This window comes from Pteropus medius, unplaced genomic scaffold, assembly GCF_902729225.1.
Source record: "Pteropus medius unplaced genomic scaffold, Ma_sr-lr_union100, whole genome shotgun sequence".
NCBI lineage: Eukaryota > Metazoa > Chordata > Mammalia > Chiroptera > Pteropodidae > Pteropus > Pteropus medius.
In genome coordinates this window covers 15,281,606-15,299,519 of record NW_024349802.1, presented here as the reverse complement: position 1 = coordinate 15,299,519, position 17,914 = coordinate 15,281,606, and the positions used below count along the sequence as shown (strand labels likewise).

The 17,914-nt window shown below is 34.4% G+C and overlaps 1 protein-coding gene across 8 annotated transcripts in view; it reads right to left on the bottom strand.

The window, feature by feature from the left end:
• The window catches only part of TCERG1 (transcription elongation regulator 1), a 56,766-nt gene that overhangs the window by 18,244 nt on the left and 20,608 nt on the right, over positions 1-17,914 (bottom strand). For 4 of the 8 annotated variants that reach the window (XR_005647294.1, XR_005647296.1, XM_039836456.1 and 1 more), the window contains 8 exons: positions 17,618-17,730; positions 16,761-16,849; positions 9,731-9,891; positions 8,495-8,551; positions 8,275-8,341; positions 7,132-7,182; positions 5,658-5,793; positions 4,752-4,841 (listed from right to left, as the gene is read on the bottom strand). Coding sequence is in view for 4 of the 8 variants with exons in the window: in XM_039836456.1 (XP_039692390.1) it covers positions 4,752-4,841; positions 5,658-5,793; positions 7,132-7,182; positions 8,275-8,341; positions 8,495-8,551; positions 9,731-9,891; positions 16,761-16,849; positions 17,618-17,730 (764 nt within the window). In the remaining 4 variants the exon portion in view is untranslated. The remainder of the gene's footprint in view (positions 1-4,751; positions 4,842-5,657; positions 5,794-7,131; positions 7,183-8,274; positions 8,342-8,494; positions 8,552-9,730; positions 9,892-16,760; positions 16,850-17,617; positions 17,731-17,914) is intronic. The other 4 variants (XR_005647295.1, XR_005647297.1, XM_039836459.1 and 1 more) reach the window with 1 other exon arrangement.

The window sequence follows — 17,914 nt, the reverse complement described above, 5'->3', positions numbered from 1 at the left end:
CTTTTTAAATATGTACATGCACATCTCTGGAAAAAGACAAAAAAAAAAGTTTTCTTTAAAATACCTTAGACATCTTTACAGGTCAGTCTATATATATATATATAGCAATCTTTAACAGGATATAGATATATCTATAATCTCCAGTGTCCTGCTAGGCCTCAAAGTCATTTTCGATACCTTCTAAATACAGCATTGCAGTAAATCATGAAAGTATCTGCATGCTGATGGGAGGGGGAGAGTTGTTTCCAACTCCTTTCTCATATACTTTCGTGTAAAAAAAAAAAAAATAAGCGATAAATAAAAACCAAGTGAATTTAGATTGATTCCTTTTGAGAAGCTGGACAAAACTTCACATCCCCTCCTCTGAGGCATCCTACACCAAGGTTAGGAATCATTCTCTGAGAAGAACGTCTCATGGAAAATTAGGAGTTATGCTTCCAAGTTTCTCCTAATTATTTGTGTCATGCTTCCCAATATACTTGGCTTTATGTTCTCTATTTTAAGCAGTTTTCTTATAACATCAACTCATAAACAAAATATTGTAAAAGAATAATTTTAAAAACAATTCCTAGTTAAGTTCATTTTTATAGGCATAATCAAAAATCAAAAAAATATTTATAAAGGGCTACACTGTCTAAGCCTTCAAGGCGGCTTCCACAGTGCTGGTAATCTTCCGTTTTTTTTTTCTTTAAAATCAGTTTATTGAAGTGTAATTGACATACAAAAAAGCTGTACATACAACTTGATGAGTTTGGAAGTAAATATGCATCTGTGAACCATCACCACAATCCATGCCATAAACACATCCATCGCCTCCAAAGGTTCCTTCTGCCCTTTTTGTTTATATTATTTAGTGTGCGATAAGAACACTTAATGTAAAATCTATCCTCTCAGCAAAACTTTCAGTGGACAGCACCGTACTGTTAACCACAGGTACCAGGCTGCACAGGTCTCTAGGACTTAGTCACCTTGCACACCTGTTTCCACTTCCCAAGCTAGGTGATTACATGGTATGTTCATTTCGTGAAATTTCACTTAAGATTTTTAGACTTTCTATATGTATATTTTTCTTCAAAATATACGTTTACATAAAAGTATGAGTGTGATACTGTGATATAATAAGAAAATATATATATATGGTCTTTGTCCGAACTCTTGACCAGAGCTCCTAAACCCTCTGTAATTTCCTAAGTGATCTGGTTTTTTGTCCTGTTCCTGAAATAAAGGTGGAGAGAACAGGTTTGTTATTTCTAACAAGTCCCTTTCAACCACACCTAGGTTTATGTCAATGAAGTGACTTTTGGAAAGCCGCAGGATGGGGGCTATAGCCAGAGGAATCAACCAGTGATCAGAGGGGTATAACTTTCAGTCTATCCTCAATTTCCAGGCAGTAGAGGCTGGAGATTGAATTCTATCAACAATCATCAATGAGTTAATAAACCATGCCTATGCAGCGATGCCTTCGTAAAAATCTGAACAAAGAGGTTCAGAAAGCTCCTGAGTTGATGAACACATCCACATATGTGCTGGGAGAGTGGCACTCCTCAACTCCACAGAGACAGAAGCTCCTGCCCTCAGGACCCTTTCAGATCTCGTCCTTTGTATCTCATCATCTTTGGTTCCTCTGTATCCTTTATCTTATCCTTTATTACATAATAATCCAATAAACAGAAGTGTTTCCCGGAGTTCTCTGAATTGTTACAGTAAATTAACAAACCTGAAGAGAGGGTCACAGGAAACCCTAAAATGCAGCCACATCAAACAGGATTCTGGGTGACTTAGGGACCTACTACTTATGATTGGTGTCTGAAGTGGGGTCACTCTTGTGGAACTGAGCCCTTAATCTGTGAGATACGATGTTAATTCCTGGTAGGCAGTATCAGAATTCAGTTTAATTGTAGGACACCCAGCTGGTGTCAGGGAACTGATTGATGTGAGAAAAAACCTACACATTTCCTGTCAAAGAATTCAGTGAATAGAAGAATAGTTTTTCCTTTTCAATGGGTCTGCACTGTTTGATTCTCACATCAATTTAATTCCATTTATAATTTGAGGCTGATTCGATAAACAGTGGCCTAGATGGAAAGCTGACAATCATGAGTAATGAATAAGTAACACATTACCATACTGTAACACTGTCAATCTTATGAAGCTTTGAATAACATACATTAAATTATTTTCATTTTATTTTTTGAAACAAGATAACAAGACAACTTATTTTAAAGTGCTAGCATAACTTCTCCCTACATCAGAGCCTAACATCCTGCATGGTCTGGTTATTTTGAAAAATTTTTTAATTTGTCATAACAAATAAAAATGTTTCTCATCCCTTACATAACCTTTTATCAAAAACAAGATTAAATAAGGAAAACCATAAGTTAAAATTTATGGTAACGATTACATAAAACACATCTTTCATAATGATGTAAAATATATATGTCAAAAGATAACTAAAAAAGAACAGAACTGAAAAAGATGTAATTTTAGATTGAGGCATTTTCAATGAAATTGTTAGTTTTTGAAAATCAAAGCACAAATTTCAGTTATGAAGTTCTCCAGTGCAAATATGTAACCTAGCACTTAACTGGTTTCTCCTTGATTTCATATTCCCAAGAGAATAATCAAACTAAGTACAGAAAAATTATATATATTAAACCTAAATGTTAACTTCTGCTCTCTCATTTCTTACACTCCAATCGTAAAAGAATTCTACTTGAAAGGTATGAGAACCTTTAAGTCGAGTTTTTATTTAAAATAGAATAATGCTTAATACTGTATCTCTTTTTAAGTGTAACTCTATTAAAGAGGTAACACCAGCTTACAATGTTTCCAAAACTGAGAAAGAATTTCAGTTCCCAATGTGTACTTGTAATTTCACTCAGTCAGAACCTATAACACGCAGTACAGTATTCTTAAGTCATAAAAGTTTTAAAGTAAGTCTTCAGGGATATTTGGGTTAACACTGTTCCAGGAACTACACTTAGAGCAAAGCACAAGACAAAGTTCCTGCCCTCACAAAATTTATATTATGCAGAAGGAGGTGACAAATGATAAATGATAATTTTAGATAAGTATAACTATGAATGCTGTGAAAACATTAAAGAAGGCAAAGAGAGGTTGAATGAAATGATGAAGCGAGCTACGCAAACACCTGGGGGAAAACATTCCGAGCAGAGGGAGCAAGCAGCAAGTACCAGAGTGTGCCTGGCTCAGTTAAGGTATACAAGGCCAGTATAACTAGAATGAACAAATTAAGAAAAGAACTCAAGAAGTACGCAGGCATGAGTGCATGCACAATCTCACAGGCCATGTTGAAAACTTGCGATTTTATCCTAAACAAAATGGAAAACACTGCACAGACTTTAACCAGAGGAACATTGCCTTAATCTGTCACTTAAACATCAAAATTAGTCTGGCTGCTGTGTGGAAAAAGAACTTGACTACACAAAGAGCAAGAATGGAGGGAAGCAAGGAGATTGATTAGGGGCTACACAGATGATGAGTGCTGATCACGGTGGCTTGAATTAGGGTGTGACTGGGGAAAATGGTGAAGAGGAGGCTGGATTTAGAAAAGTGTTTGGAGGTAGATTTCCTGATAGATTTGAAGTGTACAGTGGGAACAAGTAAAGAATTAAGGCCATCAACTCAGGTGAGAATGAGACCATACCACACAAATCATTTTGTTTTTTCTTTTAAAGACTACTGTGCTTGAAATGCAGATGTAAATATATTTGAAAAGTCATGTCTTTCTATTAGAAGTACAAAAATACACATGTGGTGCACTGTAAAATTTCCTTTTTCGTAAAAAGTCTATGATCAGACCCACAAGCATAATGACACACATCGTGTAGAGAATTATTCCAACCAATAAACTATAAATATGGAAGACTGATACTACTGTTGCCAAATGAAATCCTGTAGCTCAACAGCACTACGGCACATGGTCCAACATACTCACCATTTAACAGAGATCAGTGGCCAGGTGATCCAGGTAATTCAGAAATTATCAGAAATTATCAGAAATTCAGAAGTTGGAAGTGTGCAGTGCTTTGGAGGAAGAAGCAATCACCATGAGATATGTGTCACGGAATCATTGTGGGAATAAATGGCAACTCAGGAACAAAGCAACTTTAGTTCAGCAGAGACCCTGAAGCGTCCATCATTTCTTTAAGTTTACGGTGAAAAGGCATTTTCACCATAGATGTGGACTCTATGTGTGTAGTGTGTGTGGGACATATAAATGTCTTTGAGTGTCGTCCATCTATAATATACATGTCACGTATGTACTGGCACATAAGTCAGGAAGGTTACAAACCAAAGCATTCAGAGGTGGTCCTATTTGTTGGGTAGAATTTTAGGTGGTCTTTTTTCTTTTTACTCATTTATATTTTGCCATTTTTCTACCCTAAATTTGCATCATTTACCCAATAAAAAATAACTTAATAAATGCATTTGAAATGAATTTTGAAAACTTCTTAGCTGTAACCTCAGTGTGTAAGAGGCATAAGGACAAATGTTCCCAAGGCAATAACTATGTCCATAAGGGTAAAAATATCCAAGTACTCTAAGGCAGAAACATCCACCTAGAGGATTACTATGTTCTAAGATGTGAGACCATGGTTTTTTTGTTTTTTTTTTTTAAAGTACTGTGTTAGGAAAAGAAAAAAAAAGGATGGCACTTTATTCCTTACAATTTAAAAATTTTACTGGCATATGATATATATTTTTAATATATATTATTTTCCTTTTACCTGTTTCCTCTCTTTAGGATTGAGAAGTAAGTACCGAGGATCAAAAACTATCTTGTGTAACTCCTTGTCCCATGTTGAAAAAGCGGACACCTTTAAAATAAAAAATGTATTTCCCCTCATAATTAAGTTGACTCTAAAAACATAAAGGTCACATAATTTTGCTTGAAATCTACAGGACATCTGCTTAAAAAAGAGACATAATAAAACCCATCCTGAAGTTTCCATCACTAATAAATGACAAGCAGTGGGAGGCTAGCAATAGCAAACTTCCACACTAATTGGCTCTGAACATTTCTACATTATATAGAAATAACACACACTTAATTACTCATTAAAATAACCACTACTGTGTGACATTTTAAAAATAAGTACATCAGAAAAAGCCTTGAAGATTTGTATTTTGATTTCTCATGCTTGCTCCAATCTTGTGAACAATGCTGTGATTTAAAACTGAACAATTTTACTTATTCGAATGAGTCTGTGAATATAAACAAAACGTTGAAATCTCTTTGCAAGTAAGCTTCATTAATAATAATACCATAAAGTACCAGTTCTTCTTTAACCAAAAGCCATTCTGAAAATATTAAAGGAAGAATTGTATATACCTTACCTATCCCAAGTAGTCCGCCATTCTGCAATGTTAATATTCGTCTTACATTACTCACCAAAATTTAATGACCCAATAAATGTTAAATGTTATACTTAAAAGGATAGTAAGTGGCATTCAGTTAAACATGATATAATTAGCCAAGAAAAAGCCTGTTTGAAAAAGATACAGTAATTTGATAGGCTTCCCTTATCCCCCCCCACAACATGGGCACTAACCTTAGATTTGACCTTTTAGCAAGACATATTTATATTACTTATACAAAACAGAAATATCTCCCCCAAAGATTGTTTTCTGACCCCTCTCTCTAGCAGCATGTCCTTGAACTGCTTCATTCGGGCCTCCAGAGGGACAATGGCCCTTTCTCGGGCAGCTTTAATTTCAGCTTCCATTGCAGCTTCTTTCTCTGAATCAATGTCTTTATTATCGTCTCTCCTATAAAAAAAATAAAAAATATAGGGCATCAACTGACAAAATACTAATAAGGAATCTTACAAAAATCTTAAAATGAATACAATATTCAAGACTCACTACTGAGCAGCATATTTTTGGCAAAACAAATTATACTGAGGGTTTCAAATGAACTTTAAGGGATAAGCAACTTTCATTTTAATAATAAAGTTACAATGGCTATATTGTAGGGAAAAATATACCTTCACTGTGCTCTCTCTCCCTGACACTAGTTGTTATATAAAATGAACTACCTTATTAAAAAAAAAAAAAATCTCACACTGTAGTAAAACTTAATGTGTTAGAATTAAACAGCACAGAATATAATTTTTAGTTCTTGAAATGATACAGGAAAAACAGTATTCTCCAAAATGTTTTACATTATAAATGCATGTTTTAAAATCTAATAAAAATTGGTATAAGTCTTAGAAATCTCAAATATTTATTTTGAAAACAAAATTAAAATATCTGCAAACTTGGCCAAGTAGATATGTGAGATATATACCTTACCTACCTGACAATTTTTTTACTCACTGTCTGGGCGATAAGTTGAGATTTAAGTTGAAGAACAGGTCCCAGAGAGCAACATAGGCCCAGGAGTAGTGAGGTGGAATTAAAACTGTTCACCAATGACTAAACTACTTCTTGTTCTTCCAAAAAATGCACCTCAGGGCTAAGGGCAACCCTGTTGCTGTATGGTACTCAAGTGAGATCATGAACATGAAATCGAGTCACCTCTCAAACATTTGAACTATAAATAAGGCCCATTCATGTGAATAATCAAAAAAAATAAGTAATTCCATAGTTTGGTGTGTTTGAGCAGATCTTCTTTTTTACATATGATCTGCTAAATATAAAAATAAAAACTGATCCATATTCCCTACATAAACTTAAGGGAAATCAGGAAAAGAGAACATTAGAAAATTCAAAAGTGAAGGTAGCCCAGGGAATTAAAAGAAACTAAGGCTAACCCACAAATATGGTGAGAGGTAATTAAACTCTTAGGGCATGAATCAAAAGAAACAGAAGACATAGTCCGTGACCTGCAGGAACTTAGCGAGATAGTCTGTGACCTAAGATATGCACAAAACAAACAGGTAAAAGCAATTTGCCCAACAATATACCCTCTTAAAATAATTTATTTAAGAACTATTTAAATAGTTAAAGAGTTAAAAGACATCCAAGAAATATAACTAATGTAAACAAATAATCTTTATAAAATTATACTAAATGAAAATATCACAATACAAACTATCACTATCTATCTCAATTAAAGAAATAAAGAAAAACTAAGCCAGGAAAGATAGGCTTTTAGCTTTGTACCTAAATAGAGAAGCTCGGGCAATCCACATAAAGGACTTCTTTGACATTCTCCTGATAAAAGCAGTTAAAAACCTTACAGAGTTGTCTATAAGAACAAACAATTAAAAACAACCTAAAAGTTTAACATTGTAGGAACATCCAAAATTATGGTACATAAACAGAATGAATACAGTCATTTATAATAATTAAGAAAACAAATGTCTTATTCTAGATTTTTTTTAAAAAGAACACAAAATCAGTTGATTGCAACTAATAAAAATACTTATACATTTGGTCAAGAACTAAAAAGTCAACTACAAAAATAAAAATAGCTGTTACTGTGGTCGATTATGAGTGATTCTCTTTAATATCTTAATTTCTTTAACGTGTTGCCAATCAAGAAATTTTTTTTTAAAAGAACCACCCTTGATAGGGGTTGACTTACTGATTTCTTTGCCATAATTTGGCTGCATTCAATCTGTCCTTTTCAGAATAAGGACTATTATGATCAACCAGTTCCTAACATCTTCAAACTTTCCTTTTTGCTGCTAAATAATGGTCCCATTCTCCCCTCCCCCAAACACCATGTACCCCACCTGTCCACCCCCCATAATTAGTTAATAGTGTTCATATTTTACCCAACTCTAGAGCACTAGCCAAACTAATGCTTCACTTAACAGCAGTCTCTTTCTCGCAAAATTCTAAGCTCATGCGTCCCCTCCCTCTCTTCACCAGTAAAATCACCACAGACTCGACGACTAGGGAAGTGACAAGCATGTAAAAAGAGAGAGAAGTCTGTGTCTGTATTTATGAGATTTCTGGAATGGTGTCTGTTAGGGTCTATATTAGGGAGGAAATTTATTTTGTATAAAATTCAGGTCTAATGAATGCCTAAAAATAATTTATTGACTAATTCTTAAAATGTCATTTGGCTTCATAATACATATTTGAATAACCAATTTTTTTGAAAATCTAGCAACAGCAGGGACACCATTTCTACATTCTAAAGCAAAGATTTTTAATATCAGGCCTAATAGAGCAATCATCATTTCTGTCTCCTAACATCATACACATTACCTGTCCCAATCACGAACTGACTATGACCTAATCAACTTTTAAAATATAAAATCTACCTGAATTACATAAACTGTAGGTATTACTTACTTCCGTTTTTTAGCTTTAACAGGCTCATCTTCATTAATATCTTCCATTAATTCTTGTTCTTCTTTAACTATAAAATAAAATTTCATTAACCTCTGTCAGAATAAAAATAAGCAAGCAACAACTGAAGTATCTAAGTGGCACTCCTTCTGTTAACCACTAATAGAACATTTGCTTTAAGAGTTATTACAAAGAAGCTGCAATTTATAGTTAGTTCACTTACTTGCACTCATAGAGAACTGCCACTTTTGGATGGACAGCATTGTTGGGGTTGGGTGCCCTGGCAAAAATATTTCAAATATTATTATGAATAGTTACATGCATCTATTATACGATCTTTTCTTTTAATCCTGCTTATATAAAATATCCATTCCACAACATGCACCCCTTTATAAAACATTAAACAAAGCCTGGTGATTCTATACCTCATCTATTAATCCACTCTTTACATTAAATACTCATTCATTTTGAAATGATTCTTTGGTGCATGTAGTTAATAAATGGATTGAATATTTTAAGATTCATAAAAACAAAAGCAAATCACACGCTTTCTTGGCATGACTGAACACTATGGCTATAAAGCATTATCAATATCACAGCTATAAAACATTTTGTTGAAGGGGAAAAAGTTGGTGCCCAGATCTTCAGTACCAGGTGGGAAAAGTCTGACTGATTTAGAAATCATTTGTAAGCAGAAAATGTTAGTACCACACATATGCAATCCATGAAGATTTCTCAATTATTGTAAATGACATATATTAGGGTTTGTTTTTTTTTTGAAGTATGTATCAAATGATTCATTGATCATGCTTCTATAATACATGTGAGGATCCTATATAAACATAATTATATCAATACAAGGGCAAATTACCAATAAAAAATACGTCAATAAAAATTATGTCTTCATTATATATACTGGAATGCTGAACATGAGGTAGAATAAAAAAAATCTTTTAATAAGGTTTAAGTGTCTATATTGTCAAGAATAAAGCTTACCTTCCCTAAATTTCATCCAGTTTAAAGGATTAATAATAAGCTTTTGTATTTTCACAAAATTTCGTATTTTTGTATTTTATAAAATTTTAGTAAACAGTAAAATATTTTCAAATAATCTGTACAGTTTTGATTATTTCGAAAATACATTACTAGTCACAAAAGGTGCTAAAAGACTCACCAAGGAGTTTAGTATTATTAAATATGGAGCAAACATCTGCAGTACCAACATATCTTGTACTAACTAAAAATCTTGACAAGGACAAGTAAAGAAAGTACATATATAAATATGTTACAAAAAAAAATTCCAATCCAAATTCTCTACTTTTTATATCTCTATTATTGAACTCAAACTAGTACAGACTATTCTCCATTTCTCGAAATTCTTATTATATTCCTTGAAAATAAAAGTTTTTCTAAATGGCCTCTCATTTTCTGTCAAAATATAAAAAGAACGTTAACTTACTTAGTTTCTTCATTTCTTCCATTCCTTTTTTATGAGGCGGCTCCTGAATAATTTTGTCAACATCTGCCCTTCCAATCAGATCATCGGGTCGGTCCCACATGGAAAGACGGGTGGTAGGGTTATAAAAGAAGACCCGCTCATCGCCAGTCCAAACGACACACCTAAGAATTGGTTCATATATCATTACCTTACGTTATGGAACACATTTTATAGCTAGGTCTTTGACTGTCATCCTGTCAAAAGGGGAGTTAGTGCGGGGGGGTAATGTTTACATTACTAATAGTTATTTTTTTATAGAGAACCAAACATGGTTTTTAGCTAAGGTGGTTGACTGGCTAAGGTTAAAATTGCGGTTTAACATATTGAGAAACCCTGGAAAAGCAAAGCGATTTGTGATCAGAGTTTAGAATGCTTAGAAACTTGGTCTGGCACACTCAGACTGAGAATGTTCAATTTAACCTATCACAAAGGATATGTTTAACGGCAAAAAAGCAATAATGAAATTAAGCAGTGCTAAATAAAGCTAAAAGAACAGATCATAGCACCCTACTTATTACACAATACTTCTTAACATTTCTTACCAAACCAGAATTACATACTCAAATGCAACCTTCTATGAAGCCTTTATATCTGACTATATCTGGTATAAAAAATAAAGAGAAGTACCGACTGACTTATGACACTACACACCCACTAAAGCGTCATAGAAACTCGGACAAAACAGAAAAAACAATGTGAGGACTCTGTAAAGTTAAAAAAAAAAAAAGAAAGAAAGAAAGAAAGAAAAAGGCAGCAGCATGGAGGAGAGTCAAAATTTAGAGAAGCAACTACAAGGGTATAAATTTCCCATTTCTCCTCCCTCAAACCTCTGCCCTGAGGATGGCCCCTAGTCACATAGCAGCATAATGACCATGGCACAGGCAGGTAAAACGCCAAGAGAAACCAGGTCTTTATGGCCAGATAATCAAGTTAATCAACAGCTGCCAAGCCCAAGGTGACCTAGCCTTGAAATTATCAGACAAAGCCTCTATTGTTGAAATAATTAAAGATGTTAGAGCAGCAATTATAACTAGGCTCCATGAAATAAAACAAATTTAAAATGAATGAAAAGACAGACGTTCTCAGCACAGAAATAGAAACTATTAAAAATAATTTTACAAATGAAAAATACAACTGAAATTAAATTTCTCTGGATTGGCTTAAGGGCAGAATGGTGATAACACAGGAAACAATCACTGAAACAGAAGACAGATCAATAATTATCTCATCCTAAGACTGGGGTGGGCGCACAGAACCCGGAGATGAACAGTTTCAGGAAACTATCGGACTATATCAAAATGCCTCACATACATGGCACTGGGATTCCAGAAGAGGAGGAGGATACTGGGCAGAAGAAAATCTGAGGACATAATGGCTCCCAAACATCTCCAAATTTGGTAAAAGACATAAATATTAAAGAAGTTCAGTGAACCCAAAATATGATAGTGCAACTGGAACTCTCATACACTGCTGACAAAAATTTCAAAATGGTAGGACCATTTTGGAAAAAAGCAACTGGGCAGTTTCTTAGGAAATTAAGTATATATAGCAAATAATCCAGGCATTACACTCCTAGTTATTTACCTAAGAGAAATAAAAACATATGTCTACACAAAGATTTGTATAAGAATGTTCTTATACAAATTAATTTGGGCTATATCCAGTTTGGGACTATTTCAAATAGGCAAATATCTAGGCATTGAATGGCTGAATACTGGAACCAACCCAAATGTGCATCAACAAAAGTATGGATAAACTGGCATATCCGAACAAAGGCATGCTACTCAGTAATAAAAGGAGCTATTCAACAACACAGATAAGTCTCAAAATGATTATTGCTAAGTGAAAGAAATTACCCAAGCCAATCACACAAGGCCACATATATGCATTCATATGAAATGTCTAGACTAAGCAAACCTAGACAGAGAGCAGACTAGTGCCTAGGGCTGAGGGAGTTGACCGGAAGTGGAGAGTGACTGTCAATGCGCATGTTTCTCTTTGGGGTAATGAAAAAATTCTGAAGTTGGTTATAATGATGGTCGTACAACTCTGTGAATATTTGAAAATCATTAGGTTGTACTCTTTAAATGAGTGAATCGTATGGTGTGTGAATTATCTCAATAAAGCTGCCATATTTTTTAAAGATTCACTGCAGAATTCCCTTCAAGAATCTCCATTAGAACCATCCTGAGACACCTAAGCCATTTTGTTAGATGTTTATTGGGGAAAAAAATTAAGTCTAAATTTTCAATGCCAGTTTCTAAAACACTGATCTATACTAACGGCAGTAACCACTCGAAGACAGAAACGCTAGTCTAACTCACTGGCTTCAAAACACCTACGTGTGCTTATACAGCACCAACTGCATTAGTGGTAAATGTGGAGTGTGAAGCTGTCAGGACATTTCAGGATTAACAGAAAAACTATGGACAAAGAATTCCTGTGTCACAGAATTGCTCTCTACTAATAAATGCAAGATAAAGTGCTAAGGGGTGAAATATACTGATATCTGCAACTTTTAATGTATTAAAAAAGTAAGACTGGCAGATGCATTGAAGGATGAATACAAAAGAGCCAAACTAAATGATAAAATGTTAACTGTAGAATGTAGGTGGTCAATATATAGTGTTCACTGTTCTAGAAACAGTCTTTCGATGTTTCTGTATGTTTCAATTTTTTCATAAAAAAATATTGAGAGTAAAAAGCTATGAAAACAAAAATAACTATAGAAACACAGCAGGCAAATGAAGGAAGGAAGGAAGAAAAGGTGGCAGGCTGGCTGGCCAGCCCTGGGCCACTCTCAGTAAATATAAAAGTGACTAGAAGTTCAAAGATAAATTTTTCATAAGTTAAAATGCAACAGACTACAGACAAACAAAGCATGGCAAATACAGGCAGCCCTCACTTTGCACTTTGTACGGGATTATAAAAATGCAAGCTAAATCTGTGTGATGTAATCTTAGTAAGCAATGGGAAAAAAATTAAAATTGGTCTGTGACCTTTAAAAAGAGTACAACCAATGCCATGAAATGCCAGAAAGAAAAATCACAATACAGGTAAAGGAAACATGAAACTTCATGTTTTATACTTAGCTTCTTATCTCTAAAGAAAGTAATTCAAAGAGCGACATCTGAAGATATCAAGAGACAGACTAATAAAAATTTGATTATCCAAATGAAGTAGCATATCCTGCCTTAGCTGAACAATTTGTTTAGCTTAGTTAGTGCTTATCCATTTTATAAGGAATAGAAAATAACAAATTAGGGATTAAAGTTACACTGATAATACATTCCTTGGAAAATAATTTGGACAGATGGTTATCTCTCACGTACAACTTTCTTCTGCTATTTGAGTGTTCCTTCGAAACCTTTCGTAAGTTGAAATGATGATGTAAAGCAAAGAAGCAATTATTATTCATTTATATGGAAAAAATTTTGAGCATTCCCAGACCCAAAATTCAAGACATATATACAATGTCTTTATTTTGTTCACCACAATCGAAACACTTAATTACATCCAGTTTTATACTAAGTGTAACACCTGTTATGAGCTCTCTTAGGCTTTTCTGATACCTTATGGACACATCTTGCTGACACACAAAATAAATCAAGATGCACAGATGCTCAGAGATACACAATTCAAAGCTATGGTGGCTTGATGCTGAGTATAGTTCTCAGGAAAGAGCCTGGCAGAGCCACTCTAGCTGCTGGGGTACTGGCTACCTCTATTAGGGTTTGTTGCAAAAGAAACTCTATTTTCACTTTTTGCCTTTTCTCGATAAAGCAAAAACCCTCTTCTGATTTCTTTCAGTTACCGAAAAGAGGAAGTAATGTAGGTCTTTTGTAAAAGTGAAGTGGCATAAGGCAAACTTTCAAAAAGAGGGGGGGTACCTGTATTCAGATGAACTGTAAAAGCACTGAAAACATACAGTTGTGTGCTTTTCTTAGATGGCAATGCCTTCTAAGAACACAGAACCTAGAATCTATAAAAAGATCAAAAATTTGATCTCATCAATATAAAATTTATCTATGACATCGAACAAAAATCACCTGATAGAAACTGTAATACATAATAAAGTCTCTCACATGTAATTAAGAAAAAGACAAGTCCATAAAAAAGATGAACAAAAACTGAAGAGGCAATCCACAGCCAGTAAGCATGAAACAGGTTCAATGACACCAGCATTCTGGTAATGTAAGAGTCCTTTTTTTGATCAGGTCACCAAGGATTTTAAAGGAATATCCCTATACTGGTGAGTATAGGGAAACTGGTACTAAGGCTATTGTTGGGAATGTTAACTGGTACAGCCCCTCTGCCTGCCTCCCTCACCAAGAACCTTTCCGAAGTCTACTTAAGCAATATCCATCAAAATTTTAAATAGCTACATCACTCAATTCAGTTTATCTATCCAAAAGAAATACCTGAAGAAATTCAGAAATAAAATATGTATAAGGATGTTCTAAACAACAACTTTTGTAATGCCAAGGGCAACCCCTCACACACACACACACACACACACACACACACACACACACACACACACACACCACCCAGGAGACAACCTAATCATCCGCCTATAGGAAAACTATGCATTTCCATACAACAGAAAACTATACCATCACAAGTAGATTTATATGTACTAAAACCGCAAAATTTCTACTTATTTAGTAAAAAACACTGAAGAGTAAATGTATTTTTTAAAGACACTATAATGTGCATGTACACCACACACATACTTCTACAAACATGTACATAAAACACGATATAGCAAAAGGTCCAGAAGGCACATGTAACAAAATTTATTAATAAAGAGGCTTTATGAGGGTGAAATTCTAAAACTTTTTACTTCATATAATTCTTTCATATTGTATGCTTTTTTAACACATTCATATTCTTTTCTATATCCTGTCAGATCAAAGAGAAAATAACTCAAAGCGGAGCACAAAAACTATGGATATAAGAAAAAAAGAGGTTTAGAGGATAACAAATACAAGAGACTTGACATGCAAATTAGAAATGCTCCAGAAAAGGAAAAAGAAACAGATAAAGAAAAACAATAATTAAACAAACTCCAAAAGAAATTTTCGCTAATCGAAGGACCTAAGTATGAAAAGTGATGAGGCCCACAAAGCTTCAGACTGGTGGAGTTCAGAGTTACCAGCTTTTCATGTGTAACACTCAAACCACAACCTAGGAATACATTCTTTGAATATAGATTGTTTTCATACTTTGATTTTAGAACCATATTTTATTTTTTTTAAAATAAGCCTGTGAATTAAGTTGGTGAAATTATACAGAAAACTATTTTAAATGCCTTTAAAACACAACTTGACTATATATCCCTAGACTGATGTACCCCAAACATAAAAATAACTTGAAAAAAGGCTTGAACTGTCTTCAGTAATCAGAGTTATTGATACTGTTGGTTACTGTTAGTCTGTGACTTACGTGTGAGAAAAGCAAATGGGTAATTATGTTACTATCACTCAGAAACAGGATTTTCAGCAGGAAAGGAGATACTAAACTAAGACAGATGATGAGGTTCAGTAAAAATCAGGTATTAGACCGAAATTACAAGTAATGGCATGAACTCATGATGTATCTTTAAATATATGTAGCTTACATTTGTGTCCACCAGAAAGGTAAAACATAATGACTAATTCAGTAGTAACAACTATCTCTAGATCTCACACTGAGGCCTATCAATGCCACGTCCCATAAAAAGAAACTGGGGGTCCTTAGAGAAATGGCTGAAATCTTAGGTTTCAGGCAGGAAATACATGAGATAGGCCAGGAACATCTTGCAAGAGCAGAGAGGTAGATAGGGTTGCATCAAAAAAAAACCCTCAGGATTCAACCTGAAGGCTTCACTTAGTCAAAGATGAAATAACTCAACATCAATAATGATAATAACTGCAATGGATCGAAACATACAAAATATATTTGAATCTATGAATTTGTATTACTCAAACGAACTCATTCTGAAAACCAGTATATCTTTTCTTTCCTATACAATTTATACCTCTAACAACCAATGTTGCTAGGAGGAAACATCTCTCAGTATTCCAGCTAATAAATAAAAAAGGAATGATAGAAATACATTACCACTACTTCCAACCCTAAATGATTTGATGGATCTAAGCCAGGTTTTACAAGTTCAGCACTATTGACATTTTGGGCCAAATAATTTTTGTAGAGAGCTGTCCTGTGCATGGTAAGATATTTAAAAGCATCCCTATCCTCTACCTACTAGATGTTAGATGCTATTAAAACCTTCCAAGTTATGACAACCAAAAATGTCTCTAGACATTATCAAACATCCACTGATGGGGGCAGGGGAAAGAGTGGCAAAATCACTACTGGTTGAAAACCACTGATCTAGGCTGCTACAATCGCACAAAAAAGAGACAACTAGGTGCATCTTGACGGGAAGGCACATCACCACCCAAAAAGATCAAACCTGAATAAGAGCATATCTTTGTATCTGCTTGCTCATTTGTAGGAAACTCAGGAATGGAAGACTCAAATAAACAGTGCCATAGGGATGCAATAATAAAATACAAACTGTGGGGCTCTGTAGAACAAACACATTTATTTTTTCTGTAACAAAAACAAAGAGAAAAAAAGCAAGAAAAACAAGTTGGATGGGAACCTACAGATTTTAAGTCAACTCACTGCAATGTGTGGACTATATATGGATTAAATGAATTACAGCAGGAACAGGAGAGAAAGCAGTGATGGGGAGAGGACGAAAGAGAGAAACAAAAGAGAAATTATGAAAACAAACATTAATGGAGAGCATGACGAAGGGAGGAAGATAATGCAGCAACTGAGTTTTAGGTTTGAATACCTAAAATACAACAAACAAGAACCAAAATATTTAGATATCTGACATACACTTTTTAAAATACTTTTGCCTTCTACAGGATGTAACAATCAAGCATGATGAATAAATAAATAAAAGAACTTACTAAATAAGCCAACTACATACCACGGAGTACCAGGAATAGGGGTAGTAGCTACTGGCTTTGCCTTCTGGGCAGCCTTTTCTTCTTCAGTCATCTCCTCTTCTTTGGGCTCCTATGAGAAATGATATTATTCCCATTTAATTAATATAATAAAATTATACCTGAATATCCCATAAATACAAGGATCACTGCAAATGGTTCGAAGTGCAACCAACATAAGTTCTGCTGCCAGTACAGGGAGAGGAGACTCTGAGTAGAAATTTCTAAGTTCTAAAACCTTGCCCCCTAGACAGAGGCAAAGTCCACAATAAGAAACCCCGGCATCAGTAGATGGTCCTATCTTACAGACTTACTAACCATCTGCTTAGAAGCAGAAATGGGGAATACAGTATACAGAATGAAAGGAGACCATCTTGTTTAAGGTCATTTCTTTGTTTGCCTAACTTTCTTAATATAAAACATGCCTACCTTTGTTTCCTCACTGAATAAAGGAAGCTTCCTAAAAGGCAGAGTCCTTCTAGCGATGTACAGAGATTTTTCCTTGCCAAGAGAGGACAGATAAAATATGATGAACATTCCCTAAACATGAAGTTGTACTTGTAATTTTAACATGTATCAGTCTGTAATCAGGAGGCTGGAGATCAGGTCCAAGCTCTAGTCTAAGGCCCTTTCTTTCTAGGGGGCCTCGATTTAGTATAAGAGGTAATTTATGAAAACCTTCAAAGGAAAAACTAAATTAGAAACTTCAAAAATCCCTAAAATTTCAGAGATCAGATCTATAACAATTATCTAAAACTGTATCAAATGGATTTTCAGTTCCAAGTAACTTGTACCCAACAATCTGAGCTGGCTCCCAGGTTAATGGGTCATGGCCCTTTACCTCCTTTATCTCCTTTATTGGCTCCTCTTTAGGATCCTCCTCCTCCGTCTCCATTGGCAGAGGTTCTTCAGAAGGTTCTTTAATTGGCTCTTTAATCTTATCCTCTAATTTTTCTATTTAAAAAGTTAAGATAATGTCACTCAATGGCTTTGACGTAATTTTCCAAGAACTTTCAGAAACTAAGCAGTTAAAATATTCCATAATTAGAAGTTACTAACCACAAAGATAAAGTGTTCTTTCTTATAATCATTAATTTGAATCTAAGGTAATACTCAACTTCAAATACCTCGCTATACC